Source organism: Pithys albifrons, chromosome 14 (genome assembly GCF_047495875.1).
Source record: "Pithys albifrons albifrons isolate INPA30051 chromosome 14, PitAlb_v1, whole genome shotgun sequence".
NCBI lineage: Eukaryota > Metazoa > Chordata > Aves > Passeriformes > Thamnophilidae > Pithys > Pithys albifrons.
Window position 1 is genome coordinate 2,552,137 of NC_092471.1, and position 19,189 is coordinate 2,571,325.

General features: G+C 43.5%; 1 protein-coding gene across 2 annotated transcripts; it reads left to right on the top strand.

The window, feature by feature from the left end:
* Positions 1 to 316: 316 nt before the first annotated feature.
* Positions 317 to 13,334, top strand: APOOL (apolipoprotein O like). Of its 2 annotated transcripts, XM_071569438.1 has the most exons (10): positions 327 to 358; positions 2,038 to 2,123; positions 3,782 to 3,886; positions 5,226 to 5,336; positions 6,863 to 6,917; positions 7,260 to 7,358; positions 7,745 to 7,836; positions 8,897 to 8,983; positions 10,541 to 10,697; positions 12,643 to 13,334. In XM_071569438.1, the coding sequence occupies exons 2-10, from the start codon at positions 2,094 to 2,096 to the stop codon at positions 12,738 to 12,740; spliced, it is 834 nt and encodes a 277-aa protein (XP_071425539.1). In that variant the 5' UTR covers positions 327 to 358; positions 2,038 to 2,093; the 3' UTR covers positions 12,741 to 13,334. The 2 variants fall into 2 exon arrangements, with proteins under 2 accessions (XP_071425541.1, XP_071425539.1); XM_071569440.1 differs by lacking the exon at positions 2,038 to 2,123 and having other exon boundaries at positions 317 to 358.
* The last annotated feature ends 5,855 nt before the right edge of the window (positions 13,335 to 19,189 follow it).

The window sequence follows — 19,189 nt, forward strand, 5'->3', positions numbered from 1 at the left end:
TGAGGACAATCCCTGTTCCCCTGAGGGCTATCCCTGTTCCTCTGAAGGCGATTCCTGCCCCCTGAGGGCAATCCTTGTTCCCTGAGGGCAATCCTTGTTCCCTGAGGGCGATCCCTGCTCCCCTGAGGGCGATCCCTGTGCCCCTGAGGGCGATCCCTGTGCCCCTGAGGGCAATCCTTGTTCCCTGAGGGCGATCCCTGTGCCCTGAGGGCGATCCCCGCTCCCCGAGGGCGCTCCCGCCCCTCCCTCAGGCGATCCGGCTCTGGCCGAACGCGCTCCCGTCGCTCGCTCAGCCCCGCCCGGCGCGGCCCTTCCCGCTCGCCGTACGGGCCCTGCCCAGCCCAGCATGGCGGACAAGGTGAGTGCCCGCCCTGCCCGCGGCCCTCGGAGCGCCCGGCCCCGACATCGGGAGGGACCCCCGGGACTGACCCTTAGGACTGACCCCCGGGACTGACCCCTAGGACTGACCCCCGGGAGGGATCCCTGGCCCCGACTCCGGGGGGGACCCCGGGAGGGACCCACGGGACTGACCCCGTGTCTGACCCCTGGGAGAGACCTCGGAAGAGACCCGGGGACTGACCCCCGGCCCAGACCCCGGGAGGGACCCCGGGACCGGCCCACGGGACTGACCCCGGGAGAGACCCCGGGAGGGACCTCCAGGACTGACCCCTGGAGAGACCTACGGGACCGACCTCCGGCTCAGACCCCGGGACTGACCCCCGCGATCCCTCCCCGCGGGCCAGCGACAGCGCTCTGTGGTGGTAAAGGTGGGAAGGTTCAGCGGGTGGTTAAACTGTGCACCAGGGAATAAAATAAGTGTTTATTTTCTGGTGGTTGTGAGCCGCTCGCAGCTCCTGGAGCTCCCCCAGCGCCTCCCGGAGAGCCGCGTGTGGAGGGAGAGCCCCGCAGTGCCCCGGGCAGGGCTGGCGGTGCCGGGCACTGAGACAGGGCTGGGAAACCACCCTGAGCAAACTAACAGGGTCCCGAGTACCCAAATATCTCCGGCTGTGCAGCTCATGTGGTGTCTGTGAGCACATCTGTGGTGTCCGTAAGGGAAACTGCGTGAGGAGATCTCGGCGCTGCCACCTCAGACAGGTGTGCAGAGCTCCAGGTTGTTCGCACGTGTTTAGTTTTTCTGGACGTTGAAAGTGTTTATATCTGTAAAGAAAAGGATGGTGCAAGTGAGGGAAGCCAGAGAAATGAAAATGAAGGGTTTTGTCTTGGTTTATTGTGGAAAGAGAATCTGTGTTTGGCTTTGCTGTCTGGTTGGGTGATCTTGAACTGTTACAGTTCAGATCTGAATGATTTGGTACCTTTAGTGACCCAACTTTATGTATGTTCTTTATTATGTACCATGTAAAATTAATGGCTTTTCACTCTTTGGGTCACCATGTGGCAGACAAAGATTAAAACAAATCGGTGGAGTGTCAGTGAGTTGAGCTGAAGCTCCACATGTCTGTGGTTTTCTGGTAGTTGTCATTAGAGATTTATAAATACCCAAATTAGGGTACTGGATGTGGCCTAAAAGCTTTTGGGCAGTTGTCATGTCTCCTGTAACTTCTGGGAAAAATAAACCAAAAGGATGGGAGATGTTTTGTGATCCACCTCAAGACATCTGAGTGGCAGGAGAAAACCACAAACCTGTGACTGTTTAATTAGCATTTCCATGGAAAATGGGATATGAGATAGAAGTGAAGTTTTAATCTTATTTTATCTGGCCAGTAGGTTCCCATTTTGTGATAGAGAATTTGTGTGTTTTCAAGTATAAATACATCAGATTCTTTCATATTCTTCCACTGCTTTGATTGCCTTTGTTATTTTGAAGCTGTTCTGCCTTTAGGACAAGTTTCCTGCCTCGTGCTCCAGTTCTTGAAGCAAGTACACATAATTTAGTGTCAGTGGGAAACAATGTCTTGGAGATTAGCATAAATTAACAATATGGGTCTATTATGGTTTAGTTTGTACTCTGGATCTTTGGAGTGGAAGTCAGTGAATTCTTTGTAGTGATGCAGCTTTTTAAATTTTTTTTTTTAATAGAACCTGTACTTTTGATACTTGATAAGATTCCAGCACTTTGAAGCAGATTGTTTGAAATGCAAAGACTTAAAGCCAAAGTTCCCCAGGTACATTTGACACTTTTCATGTCCAATTTTGATTAGTTTTACTCTAGTAAAGTACTAAGAGGTGTAGCTGTGACAATTTGCTGCTGGAGAGCATGTAAGACATTTCTGCAGCAAATAAATTGCTGTTCAGTCTTCTCATCACAAACAACACCATGGCTGTTGGTCTTTGGGGTGGTTTTTATGCCTGGAAAAACAAAACCCTTCTGGTTGTCAGTGTTGCAATGTCAGGAGCAGGGCAGTGGTGATAGAGGGAGTATTGGAACTCCTGCCCTCCACCCAGAACATTCCAGCTGGAAATTCACAGTGTGTGTAATTCTCCATCTCCAGAGACATCAGCTGGGCTCGTGGCTTCTGTAGCTGCAGCTGTTTCCTCAGCCCATTAAAAGAGAAGATTTTAATTTGTTTTTAAATCAGTTATCAGCTGATGTTGTGGAATTGTTCTCCTGGCTGACCATGAAATTCCAGGGGGTTTCACAGCTCCAGGTTGCTGGAAATGATGTTCTCTGTGCTGCTTTCCTGTCTTTGGTACAACAATATGACCCTGCCATTCCTTAATTCCCAGGAACTTCTGTAGATGATTTCATAGGTAAAATACCTTTTGATTTCTTTAGCTAAACAGTTTATGGTTTTTCATGTTTAATACAGAGAGCCTTTTAAGTAATTTTTAATAAAATACCAGAAACAACTTGGCTAAGTGAGGTCTTTTTAGTGCACCTGATGCTGAGGTGAGGAACAGGATGAACAGCTCCACTCAGTGCAGCCATGGGGATGTTGCTTTTCTTTCTCTCTGTTCCTTTGTGATTTCAGTAGAAAAGAGTGAAGCCTTCTTAGACTGTCTGTGCAAACAGCTTCAAACATTTCTGTATTTGTCTGCAGGGATCCAAAAGTAAAGCAGTTACTGTCAGTCAGGAGCTGGGCCACGTTCACCATTCCCAGTGTAGCTGTCCCTTTTATACTTAGCAGCAAACTCTGTTGTTACTTCTAAAAATATATTAATTTTTTACAGTTGAACAATACACCTTTTTCATGCTTTCTCACTTTTAAATTCAGTTTTCCTTCTTACAGCTCCTGAAAACTGATGTTGTCCTGGTAGCATCCTGGACTGAAATAATCTGAATTATTACAGGTTTTCTGCAATAATTCTTCAATAATACATGACTGTTACAGTACATTCTGTTATGACAGACATCCCTTTCTGGATTCTTTATAGAAAATCTTCCATAGCTCAGACTGTGGTATTTTGCTCCCAGGAACACTATCAGAAAGACAATTACTGTGTTAATTGGGACTTGATTATCCCCCTCCTCCCTCACCTGTCTCTGTCTCCTGGGGCTCTGGGTGCTGGGAGAGTTGACTTGGAATCCCTTCATGGTGAATGGATTAGAACTTAATTTTCCTTAAGGGGTGGTGGGAGAATCAGTTGGCTTTGAACACAGAATTATTCCTGCTATTTAAACACAACTGTTGCCACTGAACTTGAGCTTTTTCTTTACCTCTGTAATTAGAGAAAATCTTTGTATAAGTCAGAAGAGGTTCTTAAAAGCCATAATGTTTAGAAAAGGTTTTAATAGTGACTTGTTTGATCCCGTGTTTGCTCAGGCCCAAGAGGAATTTTTCTGTCTGCATTAAGACTCCCTTTTCCCATCTGTCTGTCCCAGGTGGCAAAGTTGGCTGCTCTTTCTTCTGGGCTGCCTTTCATATGTGTTACTGTCTATGCAGCAACAGAAAAGGAATCAAAAACTCAGCTGGTGAAGCCACATCAGGTATGAATCTCACTGTTTGTTGGGCTTTAAGACAATGCTAGAAAAATCTGCACAATGCCATCTCCTTCCATTGAATTGTAATTCCCAGAAAATAAAATACATAGCAAAGAAACATGATGATAAAATAACTGACCACTGCAGCTCAAATGAAACATGAAGTATAGCAATAATAAATTAGTAAAGTTTTATCTTGATTTTATTATTATAATATACCCAGACTGAAGCCAGGAAAGTCTTTTTCTACTGTGCAGTTTCTGGTAATACAGACATGCATCTTCCAACTGTTCTTAGAATCACAGAATCATAGAATGGATTGGGTTGGAAAAGACCTCTGAGATCATCAAGTCCAACCCTTGGTCCAACTCCAGTCCCTTTACCAGATCATGGCACTCAGTGCCACAGCCAAGCTCAGCTGGAAAACCTCCAGGGATGGGGAATCCACCCCCTCTCTGGGCAGCCCATTCCAATCCCTGAGCACTCTCTCTGCAAAGAATTTTTTTCTGCTCTCCAACTTCAATTTCCCCTGGCAGAGCTTGAGCCCATCGTGCCCCCTTGTCCTATTGCTGAGTGCCTGGGAGAAGAGACCAACCCCCACCTGGCCAGAACTTCCCTTCAGGGAGTTCCAGACAGTGCTGAGGTCACCTCTGAGCCTCCTCTTCTCCAGGCTAAACACCCCCAGCTCCCTCAGCCTCTCCCCACAGCACTTGTGCTCCAGTCCCTTCTCCAGCCTCGTTGCTCTTCTCTTCTCACTTGGGTTGGAAGTGTCCTTGGGTTGGAAGAGACCTCTGAGATTATCAAACCCAACCCTTGATCCAACCCCACTGTGATTACCAGCCCAGGGCACAGAGTGCCCTGGGCTGGTAATCACAGTAGGGTTGGATCAAGACATGGTGGCTTCTCTGTCCCTGGAGGTGTTTCAGAGGACACTCAGTGCCACACCCAGTCCCTTCTCCAGCCTCCTTGCTCTTCTCTGGCCCCGCTCCAGCCCCTCAATCTCTTTCCTGACCTGAGGGGCCCAGAACTGAACACAACACTCAAGGTGTGGCCTCCCCAAGGCAGAGTCCAGGGGAAGGGTCACTTCTTGCTCCTGCCTTTGCTGAGGGTAAGATATTTGGCCATGCTCAGTAACTCCAGTTCTCAGAACCTATACAATGGTTCCAGTTTTCATCTGTAATGAATTAACATGAGCTCACACTTGTGCAGAGTCAGTTTGTAACTCCAGAAGGTCATCCTGCTGTGTGAGGCTTTGTTTGCTGTGGTGGGAACCCTGAGGGCTTTGCAGGCCTGGAAACTTGTCAGTGATGAGAACACAGGACCCTCTCCCTGCTTTTGTTTCCAGCTCCCAGTGTACAGTGCCCCTCCTGTGACCTCCAGGTACGTCGAGGAGCAGCCTGGGCGGCTGCAGAGACAGCTCTGCTCCCTGAGACAGACCTACTTCTGGTGGTGCCAGGTAAGAAACACCTGTGTGAGGATAAAAAAGGCTTTTTGAGGTAGGAAAGGTTTTGAGGTTGCAGGCTAGGCCTGGTAGTAGCTACTACTTTTTGGTACAGAGATGAGAATACTGAAACTTAATTAGTCCTGTGAGAAGAACCAGCAGGGTAGCAAAACCAAAATGAGATAAGAAGGATTTGAGAGAAGCAGGCATGAGAAGAAGAATGTTGGAGATAAATTTTCACACAACAAAGAACATCTGGGCAAAAAGTGCCATCCAATTAGAAGTTGTAATAAGGTTTATAGACACTGTGATACAACCTATAGAACTTGGCTATGAGTGGGATTTTACAATATATATTGTGTAACTTGTAGTTAAAGAGTATCTTTTCTTTTTCTTTCTTGCTTGCTTTTTTCTTTTCTTTTTCTTCATGGAGTGATGTAATAAAATACTTTGTGTGTGACACCTGCGAGCTGTGCCCTCTTCTTTTTGGCCAGCACAACCTAAAAGCCATCCCACCACACCACCTGCCCCCAGACCTCCCTCAGATCAGGCACTAAACCACTGCAAAAACAGCTCAGTTCACCCTGGAGGGGCTTTTTGCAGCTCCTTGTCTCAGCATAGACTAATAACTTAGGATGGAAAAATGAGCCATTTTTCTACAGCAGGAGCAGGTAAATTCCTGCTGGCAGAATTTGGGAGCATTTAGGAGTCTGAAATTCCAGGTGCTTCCAAAGGGCAGGTTAAAAGACCTGATTTAGGTACTTGGGGAAGACAAAGTGAGTGCACCCCCAAAGGAGGAGGCTGTTAAACCAGTCACCCAAAACGCCTCCCAGCTCCTGCTGCCTGTTCAGGATGCAGGACTGGGGTACCTGTCACTGTCCCTGGTAAATGGCAGCTTCACCCTGCCTGTTGTTGAGAGCAGATTTCATGCTTGCATTTTGTTCTTACAAATTTCACTCTAATAAAAAGCAAATAAATCAAAACGTCTTCCTGTATTTTCTGTAAATTTTGATTCCACTGCTCTGTGAAAATCGTGTCAGTGACTGCATGACTGAAATAATCTGGTTATGAATTGGCATCAAACTTCTCATACCTTTAATCACCGAGTGGGATCCCGACACTGAGTAGCAGTGACCTCTGGTGGTACAAATTCCCTGTTGCTTTTACAGACTGAAAGGCACAGTCAGTGTTCCTGGGAAAGCCTCTCTAGTGAGAAGAGTGTATTTTATAGTTGAGTTTTCTTATGCTTTAAAGTCGGTGTCCAGATGTTTTCCTGCTCTAGTTTTGTTCCTGAGATGTCAGTTTTGAACATCAGCTTACATTAAAGAGATTTTTTATTTTAAATAAACTGTCACTGGAAGTTTTAAAAGCATAAATGTTTGTCACAATGGGGGTAGATCTCTGCACAGCCTCTGTAGGTCACTGATCTGGTTTGGGTTTTCTTCTAAGATACACAACATTTCTTTGCCTCATTGTGCTGAGCCATATCTAAACATTCACTTTTGCAGAGATTTTACTTTTTGTTTGTTGCTTTTTTTTAGGGTGCTTTTGTCTTTGTTAAAAATGGAATAATGGATTCAATTCAGTTCGGAAAAGGTAAACGAGTCACATCTCTCTCATTTCATCTGCATTAACTCACAGTAAAATTAAAATAAAACTAAGCTTCCCTTTTTCTTTATCAAAGACTAACATTTTGCAAATGAAAAGAGGTATCTATGAAGAAAAATGATGAAGTTTGCTGTGTTTTGAGGCTGTGATTCTGGTTCTGTCTGACGTGCCTCTGGAAAATGCACATTCTCATTCATGGAAAAAATGCAGTAATGGACTATTTGCAGTTCTGGATATTCATATTTTTACTTTCATCTTTATTTCTTAAGTAGGAGATAAAAAGATTTCAACTAAATTGCAGCATTTCTTTATTTTTTTCTCCATCCTAAGATGCTTATGTGTACCTGAAGAGCCCCCCCCCAGAGTTCCTGCCCAAGGTCGGTGTCATTGCGGTGTCAGGCCTGGCTGGGGCAGCTCTGGCCAGAAAAGGTGGGGCTTTGCTTCTTGTCATTATTGTTGCCATGGATATGGAGCATGTAATAGTTTAATGCTCAGGAGATTTTTCTGAAACATTGGTAAAAACCTCTGCAACTTGTATTAAAAACATCCTTCCTGGTAAGTTGAAGCAGCACAATTCAATACTTCTTGAAGGAAATATTGAAGGAGCTTGTAGGAGCTGACAGAGCAGGATTAGACAGACTGAGCACACAGTTGTGCTCATTTTTCACAGTTTGGAAAGCCTAGTCTGGGATTATTTCAGAATGTCAGTGTCTCCTGCAATGTGTCTGTGGTAACAACTGTGTGTAAATTGCTACAACCACTCAGTTTCATATTTCGTTATTGTCTAATTATTCAATATATTTGGCTCTATACAGGTTCCAGATTTAAGAAAATTGTTTATCCATTGGGCCTCACCACTGTAGGGTTTTCTGTTTGTTACCCAGCTCAGTCAGTGGTCATTGCTAAGGTAAGTTTGGTTGTGTTTTAATATTGAATTAACAGTGAATTGAGGCATAGCAGTCCCATTTCACTTGATTTAAGCATTATGGGGTTGAGAGTCAGAATTCAAATGCATCTTTATTAAAACATAGTGCATCACAAGTATTAATTGCTCAGCTATAAAAATTAATGAAAGAACTGAACTTAAAAGTGCAGCCTCTCTATTTTTAACCCTCATTTCTCAAAAAATTAAGAATATTTTATCTGCTGAAATAAATAAAAAAAGCCTTGCTGAACTTGATAGAGATGCAGTTTGAGATGCTGCACAATTACATCTCCGGTCAGAATTCCTTGTTTTCCAGTTACTGTCATCTTGCCATTGTCTGCCTGATTGGGTCTCAGCTGTTCATGTAGGAAAGCAGAACCATCCTTAATATTTTGTATGCAAGAATTGTTTGCACCCAGTACTTTTCTCCACAAGAAGTGAATTGAAAAGTCTTCCAGTATTTCCTTATTTAGAAAAGCACATACTGCTTCCTGAGAATTGTTTGTAGTTCCTTGATAAATTCTGAATTTATAATTCCAAAACTTCACTTCTGGGTTAAATTGACGAGACAGGAAACTTCAGTTTGTCATTTTTGGTTCTAGGACTTGCCAATCTTTTAATTAAATGGTGACAGATTTGTGAAACATAATCCTGAAATCTGATTGAAAAAAAACTGGGTCACGTTGTCTCGTGGGGCTTTTTCCTTTTCTGTGTTTGATCATTTCCACAGTAGTGAGGCAGGTTGGGATCCTTCAGAACTGGTGTTCCAGTCTGTTGTGCCAAGGCTGCCAGAACACCATTTGCTGGTCAGGTTTGGATTTCGTTTGGAGTAGGTGAATTTACCATGGGAATGTTACCTGTGGATTTCTAATACCAGTTTAAACATTAGTGAGGCTTTGCTGATGCAAGAGAAATACGGACTAGATCTTGAAAAGATGACTCAAATGTCTGGGCGTGTTCTCCTGTTCTCATGCAAATGTGTTGAGTTTCACTTGAATGGCCTGCGTGTCTTCGTTGTAAAACTGTTTTTCTAAAACAACAGGTCACAGGGAAGAAGCTGCTTTGTGCGAGTCGAGAGGCCTATGAGGCTGTGAGGTCACTCTGGGCACAACAGGATCCTGTCCCCAAGGTAGGACTTGTGCAGTCCTGGTAACTCCTGCACTCAGGGGGGCAGAGCTCAGTCAGGAGGGTCAGGACTCTCCTGCTGACTGTCCAGGACCACTGGTTGTTGAGCCCCAAACCCCACTGGATATTTTGTCACTGCAGTGTTTAATTGCTGTTACACCTTTCAGACCAGTAGACACTGAGATCCCTTGTGCAGTCCCACAACACCTGCAAGATGCACAAGACAATTTCTCTTACAGCTCATTTTTTATCTTCCCATAAAGAATCCATTCTGAGTCAAGCTTTGGCCCAAAGCAGCCCCCTGAATTTAAGATAAAGACACTCAGAATTACAGTAGGTATGACTGGCTTATTCCTCTAGGAAATCTGTTTCAGTTACCCTGTGGTATAAACTGTCCATATCTGATCTATTTTTTCCCTTGTCCTGTCCTCATTACAGCCATAGTGAGTAAATGGTCAGTAACCTCTTTATATTGACCTGTTACATAGGGAAAATTTGTCCTGGTTTTTGGCATTCTCTTCTCCATTATCTTTTCTTGCAGTGCAGCCTTTCTAACTCTGGCATAATTCTTGTTCTCCTCTGAATTTTCTCTGCTTTTTGTGTTTCTAAGGGATTTTGTGTGTGGTTTGTGTTGTTTGTGCTTTTAAGTGGAGTGGTCAAAACAGGTCACAGTAAACCAGCTGAGGCCCTGCCAGCATAACTGGAAGGGAACATTAACCTCCTGTAACTTCCACATGGAATTTGGGTTAGCAGTCCCACAATTAAATATGTTTTTTCTGCAGCCTGAAAGGGTTTTTTCTCAAGTGGAAATTTATAAACCCTTGACAAAAACAGAAATTCCCTGAGGAAAATTTCAGCTTTGCACATGATTTTTTTTCTCTTTTCAAAGGAAATGAAAGCTGCTCAGTTATATGACAATTTGGAAGAATTTTGCTTTAAATGTGCAGTGCTCATTGATAGTCCTCACCTTTTGTTTCCTCTGAGGGGCACAGATGGAATCCTGAATTTTGAAAATGCCATTCAGATCATTGTCAGTAAACTGGTAGTGGAACAAGAATTGATGTGGTACAGACAGTTCCTGCTAACTTCATTTTTTTGCTGAGTGAAGCCTCTTCCCAGACATATTATATTTCATGACTAGGGTGTTACCATGGTTTATCTTTCCATCTTCTGCTAACTAGAAAGTGTTCTGTAAAACATCAGTGCAGTTTCAACCCTGTGTAAGGCTTGAGGTTCCTGGTCTGTGAATTAACTTGTGAATTACTTTGAAAGTCTCAGGTGAAAACACTGAGACTGAAATCTGTGTTATATTTCAGTATCAGACTGAATATATTCTTACACAGGATAATGAAGTTATTCTGTGTGATCTGTGGGGTTCTTGCATGCACTTCATTTTTTCCCAGCTGTGTTCCTTGTGTGCAGCTGACTAGTTGAGTGTCATTGTATGATGTATCTGAACATAATTGCATAAAAGATAAGCTTCCAGATTGAAAGCTTGATTTGGCAATAATGTATTCAGCATAAACCCACGTGCTTTCCTTTATTGCTGTTTGGTTCACAGCTGCAGCCAGAGTCAAAACCAACCACACAAGAAGATAAGAAGAAGAAGGGAATTTCTAGTGCCAGCCCCGAGTCTGCTGTTGAGTCAAGATCATTTAACAGAACAGAACCTTCTCCAGTAGAGTCTTGGAGTGGTAAAGATCCAGTGCCTTCATCAGGTGAATTAAATGTTTGAAGTGTAATCTCAGGGCAACTTGCAAATCCAATTAGTTGACTTAATTTTGTATTTACTCCTCTTCTAACATGGAGCAGACTGTCACTGCACATTGTTCTTGAGAGTGCATTGCACACAGTCTCATTTAATACATATTTCAGAGCCTCAGGGAGGGGATCATTTGTTCACTGTGGATGTTTCAGAGCCTCAGGGAAGGGATCATTTCCTCACTGGATATTTCAGAGCCTCAGGGAGGGGATCATTTCCTCACTGGATATTTCAGAGCCTCAGGGAGGGGATCATTTCCTCACTGGATATTTCAGAGCCTCAGGGAGGGGATCATTTCCTCACTGTGGATGTTTCAGAGCCTCAGGGAGGGGATCATTTCCTCACTGTGGATGTTTCAGAGCCTCAGGGAGGGGATCATTTCCTCACTGTGGATGTTTCAGAGCCTCAGGGAGGGGATCATTTCCTCACTGTGGACCCTGTCACAGGATCAGAATTCTTGTGTATTTGCTGCTCTCTCCCAGTGATATCTGGGAACTGACATTAATGCAAACCAGGTTGTTTTGTAGGCCAAAACAGGGACTAATTCCAATGCAAAACACACAAAAAGGTTTTAATTTGGATCATAATTAGAAGGTTGAAGTCTCAAATTAATTTCTTGACTTTTAGCCTTTGGCAGCAATCCAGAGATGATACACAGTGGAATGGAAAACAGGAATGTGTAATTGAGAAGTGAAGCATTGAATTTTATTTTGAAGGCTTTCTGTGATGGTTGTTTGTGCATCTTAAGTAGTTGAGATAATCAATTAGATCATGTAACAGCCTATTTAACACAGAAATGTTGGATAGTCCAGTTGGTTACAGAATATAGTGGAAGTACCTGTTAAGAACTAAATTTGTTTTAAAACATTGTTACCTTTTGTAAGGGCAGTGTCTGAATTTTGTTGGTTGCTGACACCTTCTTCCTTCTCTTTGTTGTGTTCTTTACCAAAGCTTTTTTTCTCCTGGAAAACAAGCAGAATGTATTTGAATGGGATTTTAAATATGTTTTCCCTTTACTGTACATTCACATCTTTGCCTTGCACCTGTATTTTTCCTGATTTAGTTTGTGCAATGCTTTGGTCTGGTTTTACATTTGCTCCAGGCCAGACTGTCTTTAATTTTTTTGTGTACACAGATCTCTTCTGTCTTTGCTTTCACAGGTGCAATTAGTTCATGTCCCTAATACAGCCAAAAATATCCATGCCCTAAATAAATCTGTGTTGCCAGAGGTGTTTCTTTTCTCCAGTCCAAATGGGGCAAAGCTTTCAGGAGAGCAGAGCACCCTTTGTCAAACAAGTGGTGTAGCTGGAAAGGAGCAGACCAGGAGCAGGAGGCACAGCCCTGGAAAACCTGCCTTTGGATTCCCTCTGATCCTCTGGAATGGCAGTGTCATTAAATATGTCAGGCTGTGCATTATCACTGAGGGAAAGGGCTCCATGCTCCAAGTAAATTTAGTTGGAGGTGTTTGGAAGTGATGAAGTGAAGTAGGTAGGAGTGTTTGTCTCCATTTGGAATTCTTACCATCTGGCAGCAGCTCCAGGGAAGATCCCAGCTGGATTTTGGGAGACAGCTCTGCTCCTGGGAGCAGTGGGGCAAGAAGGACTGGAGTTTTTTGTCCATGCCTCAAACTCTCCCTTCCTTTCCATGTGTAGGGAGAGCAGCACTTTTTCCTCCCTCACTTTGCTGTGTTCAGGAAGGGGTATTGGAGAGGGGGAGGAATTCCTGTGTGCTCAGGATTCCAACCCTTTTTCCTTGTCCTCAGTTTGAACTAAAACAGGCAGATTTTGCTTTTGCAAGTGTTTGATAATACAGAAATTCTCAAAATGTGTCACAAAGCTTTTTTTTCCTTCAGCTCAAATATATGTATATATTTTTAATTATGTTTCTTTAACATCTCACAGGAACAGCAAAGACGCCAAAATTTAAGCCTGATCCAAAACTTATGGACCATGGACAGTCCAGCCCAGAAGATGTGGATTTGTACAGTACCAGAAGCTAAGCCAAGCCTGCTCACAAACTGCAAAATGTTACAGATCAGGGGGAGGGAAGAAGGGAAGGAATAATCCTTACAAAACATACTCTGTGAGGTATAATTTAATCAGCCATTTTCTGATCTCCCAATTTGCATTATTGACCTCCATGATTCTGTTCAGTGCATATTTTATTTCTGACTCTGTAAGCAGTGAGAATTCACTCAGTGTCAGTGTCATTAGTGAGACACTGGGAAAATGAGGTGTTGTCAGTGTCTTCTCCCAGTGAGTTTCTCTGTGCCAAGCTTGTTAATAAATGTCACTTCACAAAGGATGTTTGAAAATGTAAACATATCTCTGCTTCGACTCAGATGTTCCTTGATCTGAAAGAAGAATGGGATGGATGGGGATTGCAGAGGCTTCTTTGTCTTTTTTTTCTTCCAGCTCTGTAATGAAGTGCAGCTTCTCACTGGTCTGAGTACCCTGAAATCTCATGGTTATATTGTATGAACAGCATTGGGTTTAATGCTGCTGTAAACAAGTCACTTGTTTCATTGCAAGATTATTTGTTGTTGTTTGCCTCTTTCACAAAGGTGAATGGAAACAGCTCCTTGTCCTGCCTGCCTGTGGTGTTCTTAAGTACCACTGAAGTTGGGGAAAAAACACACAGCTGGTCTCCAAACATCCTTTTTCAGTTTTCACCTCCTTTAAGACTCTGAAGAACTGTGTGTAAACTGCTTAATCCATGAAAGTGGTACTGAGTTTATATAAAATCCATTAGCAACATTTAGGAAGTTGGAAACTTCCTGTAATTTCAGGTTCAAAGTGCTGACAGATACTAAAAATGCAGAAGTAACAGACACCCAGAAGTTTGTATCCAATACCCATTCACCTTGGGAGGATTTCTGTGAAATTCTTTTTCCATAAGAATGCAATTAGAAATTGATTGAGTTTTCTAGGATGGAACTCTCAAACTTTATCATTGTGTTTATGTCTCTGCTTCTGTTCATCCCCCATTTCTCTTCATTCTGTTGTCTTTCAATTAAGGAAAGTATGGGCTTTGCTGTAAAGTAGAGGGTCAACCAAGAACAAACTGTACAAGCACATAGTTTGGTTGAAAGGCTAAAACCTGAACTGCTGCTTCCTGTGACTGTGCCCTTCCCTGGGATGTGAAGAGGGATTTGCTCCTGTTCTCCACAAGGAGATTTCACAACCTGATTCCCTCCTCCAAGGCAAAGGCAAATGGGCAGTGCCAGAATTCCCAGTGTCCCTGTGGGGCCAGCAGGAGTTGGGAGGAGATGCTGCAGGATGGAATGTGTGCAAGGCACGAGTGGTGAATGACCAAAAGAAGTAGTAAAGCTTTTATGGTGTCTTAGAAACACAAAAGTATTGGTGTTTTAACATCCAAATTTCAGGCAAAGTGTCAGACTTGCTTACAGAGTCCAGTGGAAGGTGAAGTCACTAAATGTGAAGTTTAAAGAAGAATTCTATTAGTAAGTTTGCTTGGGACAGGGGCTTAGGATTTGATGTGTTCTGTTTGTTTAATTATCTCTTAAGGCCCAGGAAACTGTCAGAATTCAGGCAGCAATCAGAGGATATTAAATCAATCTTCAGAGGGCTCCTGGACAAGGAAAATTGAGTTTTATCACAGAGAGGAGTAGAAAAATTACATGGCTGGGCTTCTTGTACCATTTCCAGGGAAACAGGTGAAGGCAAAGGGCAGGAAGTGGAAATGGTGAAGAAATGATCATTTTCAAGTGCAAGTCTGGATGGCAGAAATTGCATTGTGTCTCCCTTTGATCAGATTCTGGATAAAAAACATGAAGGAAACCCCATCTGCTCTGCTCCCAGATTGTGTTAAATTCTAACTGATGGCCTTTGAGTGATGTGCTACCACAACAAGTCAACAGGAAAGGTAAAGTGATGCAGATTTGATTGGATTTTGTAGGAGTTTACTGTGGGGAGATTGTTCAGGATGTAGTGAACACTGTGGGTGAGAGTAATAGCAATAATATAAGTAGGGCTAAGGATGAGCCTCCTGGGAGCAGGGACAGCAGCTGGGGAACCAGCATTCTGCCCTGGCCAGGCAGGAGCAGGGCAAGAGCTGCCCTGGGCCTCCCAGGCTTTAAGGGCACTGCCATTCCAGGCTGGTGACACAAGTGCAGGTGTCTGGTGTGCCCAAGGTCCTTTGGCTCCTGGGGGGTGGGTTGGGCTGGGCAGGCCAGACTCGGGTGTTCCACACCAGCAGCTTGTCCTGCACCCCCTGATGCTGCAGGTTGCTCATGGCCCTGGTGCACAAAGGTGTCCTCAGGCTGTAGTTCAGTCTGAAATGACTCCTCAGGACAAAACTGTAATCAATCCACAGCTCAGAGTTAAATCAGCCTTCAGAAACCTTGGGTACATCTTTAGGGTAACCCAAAATTGTTGTTCCTGCCCAGTGTGGTGAATAAACAGGACGAGGGATGCAGTCCTGGAGCCCATGGAGTGGTGTCCCTGTGCTGAGCCATTTCTGGGTGGGCATGAGCAGTGAGCCAGCTCAGGTTTAATCCAGCTCAGGGTTTCCCAGGGGGCTGCCCCATCCTTGGAAATGTTCAAGATCAGGTTTCCTGGGCCCCTGAACAACCTGGACTAGTGGGAGGTGTCCTGCCCATGGCAGGCAGTGAAACAAGATGTTCTGTAAGGCCCTTTCCAACCCAAACCATTCTGGGATAATGATGATGTTGCTGTCAATTTAGTTTTTTCATCAGCTGAGATTTCTCTTTCTCATCCTTCTCTGCAAGGCAGGGTGACTTTCTGGTGGTTTCATTGGTATCAGCAGTTTTTGTTCAATATCCCCACACAGCTGAAAAGCTGGGGGTAAGATTAGAGGCTTGGGGTTTGGGGACTGAAACAGAGACAGCTGATGGCACCTGTCCCCAACCTGCAGCCAAGGAAAGTGGGGCAAAAGTATGGCAAGTGTGTATTCTGTCTGGGTGTGTTCTGTGCTCTCAGGTCAGGCAGCTGAACCTCCAGGGTTTATATGATTCCCTACAGGTGACTTGTTCAGCTGCCTGACAGGAACTGTGGCCACATGTCTGTATTAGTAATTTCTAGTCAAGGTGCTATGCAATGGCTTTAAAACAGCAAATTCAGATCTACATGATGCCTGTGAGCCTCAGTTTAAGGATGTGCCTGACTTTAGGATTTCAGACCCAACAGGCAAATCTGTCACAATGTAAAATTAACATAAGACAGGGAAAAGCTGCATTGCAAGACATGGTTTTATTAATTTATAGTGGAAGAGTTTGAAATGCCTCACAAATGTATCACTGAAAGTCTATTTCACAATGCAATAGTGACATAAAGTAAGAACATATACTGTAATTTTTATATAAGTTATATATTTGTGAAAAATTCAGTGTCCTAAAGAACTGGGTCACATGTATTTTATAATACAGAAAAAGCTTTAATGCATGATTTTATTTATGTATGATTGTACTTGATATAGGGAGATTTGGAACTTGTTGATATTAATTTTTTATTTACATAAAACTGATTGTGATACTTTATTTTGTCATACCTCTCTGAACCACCTGGAAATAAAGGGTGATAAGATACTTGTTAAAAATTAAGTTTGACTTTTGTCTGTTGTCCCATCTGTAGGACAAATTGTCAGTTCCTTTCCTCTTTAAGAGTTAATTTGGTAAATATGATAAAGTCACACCTGTCTCACTAATGTTGGGGAATAGAAACTTCACCCCTGAAGCACTGAAACATTCCTGGAAGAGATCACTGAAGTAGCAGACAGGACATATTGATGCTCAGTGTCTTAAATTGGGAGAAGTGGTTTCATTTTCTTTTCTTGGGGATTTCTTCTAAAGAATTGTGTAGCTCAGGACCTGCAAGAACCAAGGCTTTTATCCATGCTGGAGGAGTGAACTGTTCCAGGCTGAGCAGAGAGCAAAGGTATTCATCTCAGACTGGCTTTGTGCTGAGCTTCAGGTAAAGGCATTTGCCAATCCAAGGGTCATACATGGTGTAACCTACAGTGTAATACTCACATTGTGTGAATAAGGAATGTGGTTGTTTTAATGGCACGTTGTCATTGTGATTCTCCAATCACTTGGGAAAGAAATGAAGTTATTGTAATGCATCAGTGTAGTTACCTTGTAGTGAAAGTTTGGAGTATTTCTGGATCACAGTGCAATACTGAAAATGTATTTTAAATCCAAAAAGAAAGTGTGGTCCTACAAAGCCTTTACTGTTTATAAAGGAGTATCAGTATACACTGGTTTGTGTGTAGTTTTATTTTAGATGGCAGGGATTCCAAGGAGCAAAGCTCAGCCCTGTGCTGATGGCAGGCTGCAGTCAGAAAGGCTGGGAAGGGGGGAGAGCCCATTCCAGAAATGAGCAGGTTATTTATCCTTCTCCAGCATTGCTGTGCCCTCCTTGTAGCCCAGTGAGTGCCCAGAGCAGGATGAGCTCCTGAGTTCCCTGTGGGGCAGTCACACCACCATTGCTCAGGGGGCAGGTAGGTCTTCATCCTTTTGTTTACAAATCTTTGTGCTGCAACAACTGAAAGGCATTCCCTGTTTCCCTTGCTGCAGCCAGGGAATAGGTCTAAACTCAGCCTCTCCTGGTTTAAGCCTTCCTGTGCTGTATTTATAGCACTCCTAATACCAGTATTTGAATCATAGAATCGATTGGGTTGGATCATCTGAGATCATCAAGTCCAACCCTTGGTCCAACTCCAGTCCCTTTACCAGATCAGGGCACTCAGTGCCACGGCCAAGCTCAGGTTAAAAACCTCCAGGAGGAATCTGTTGCTTGTGTTCTGTTTGTGCTGCCCTTGGAACCCCTGCAACACTGTGGGAGTGGAGGATCTTCTCCAAAGCCATCTTGAACCAATCTGAAATTAATTTAGAGTAAAGCTCCCACCATTAATTTTGGTCAGTAACTTGGCTTTAGTTAAGCTCTGTATTAGAGGAAGTGAGATCAGTCTAGATGTACTCCACCCAGTCTGGTTACAGAATGCAGAGCTTGGCCCCTGATTCTGGTGTGCTCCAGCGGCTCAGACAGGAGGAGGAGGGAATGGGTGTGCTGTGAAATGAAGAGCTCACAGCTGCTTAGGGCTGTTTTTGTTGTTAACTCAGTGAGCACTGAAAGCAGAACCTCCTGATGGGTCTGCAGCCCTCCCTGAGGCCACATCCAAACCTGCTGTGCTCAGTAAATACCAAGGAGGTAACACAAGGACCAGAGTTCGGGTTTTCTGATCTGCCTCATTAAAACACCTCACCCAAGTCAAAACTGCAAATTGCATTTCTGCATCTTTGAATCGAATGTAAAAGCCCCAGGTAAAGGTGTTTGTTCATCACCCAACCTGAAGCACCAGCACTTCCCTGGCAGCCACAAGAACAAAGCACCCGCATGAACTGGTTCTTCACTCTGCTGCCTTCATCTGAAGAGGGATCACACAAGTTCTTTTCCTGAGGTATATGTCATTTCTCTGTTGTTGTGTGTTGTAAAACAATCTTCTGGCAGGGCTGAGAATCTCTTATCCTCTGCTGTAAAATCAAGTGCTGTTGGGCCTTCAGCCAGAGCAGTAGTCTTTCAAGAATTTGCAAGGCATTGATTCCTAGAGATCATTATTTATCCTTTGAAAAGCAAAGGTTAAAGTTTACCTTGTGCTGTTAGTGTAATGTGGTTGGCATGTTTGCATCAGCAGCCAGCTCCTGTCAAATTAGGAAATCCACATTGGAATTTTACCACTTTGGGAGGAACTTGGAGGGCACTGTGTTAACAACAGCCTGTGCTGACTGAAACTTCAACACACTTGATCTCCCATGAACTTGGGTCTGTTCTGAGCAATGTCCAGGATGGCAACTCGTATTGAGGATCTTGTGCAGTGAATGTTTAGAATTTTTAAGAGACTCTTTAATTAAAAGGCCAGAATACAGTTTGAGGGTGTGCTAAGGTGTTGGTTTCTGTTGTCACTCATCTTTGCCAGTGGGGCTTTTTCCATTCTTTTCTCAGAAACGTGAAAAATTAACCAACCAAACTTAATGGGAGATGCATACAATTACAGGATTCCCTCTTGGCTCCTGTCTCATCCCTGTTGGCTTCAGGACCGTGGCTTTGGCATGTCTTTAAAAACAATGTCTGTTCCAGGAACTTTGTCTTCAAATACGTTCCAAGTTTATCTATAAAAGGCAACATAACCCTAAAAGGAGAGATAATAAAAGAGATAAATGCTCCTGACAGATACCTCAGTGTGTTGAAACCTATGTTGTTAAATAAATACATATGTATTCAAAAATTCAGAAATAGCAAGATTAATGAGACATTTTTATGAAACTACCCAGTTTTGATAAAACAATATGCTGGATAAGTTATCAGGAAGTTGTATCAGTTTGGAGTTAATTAGTAATTCCTCACAGAGAAGGATGCTGTAAAACAAGCTCAAAATCCATGATCCTTGACTCTGCTGCAGTGCCAGAAA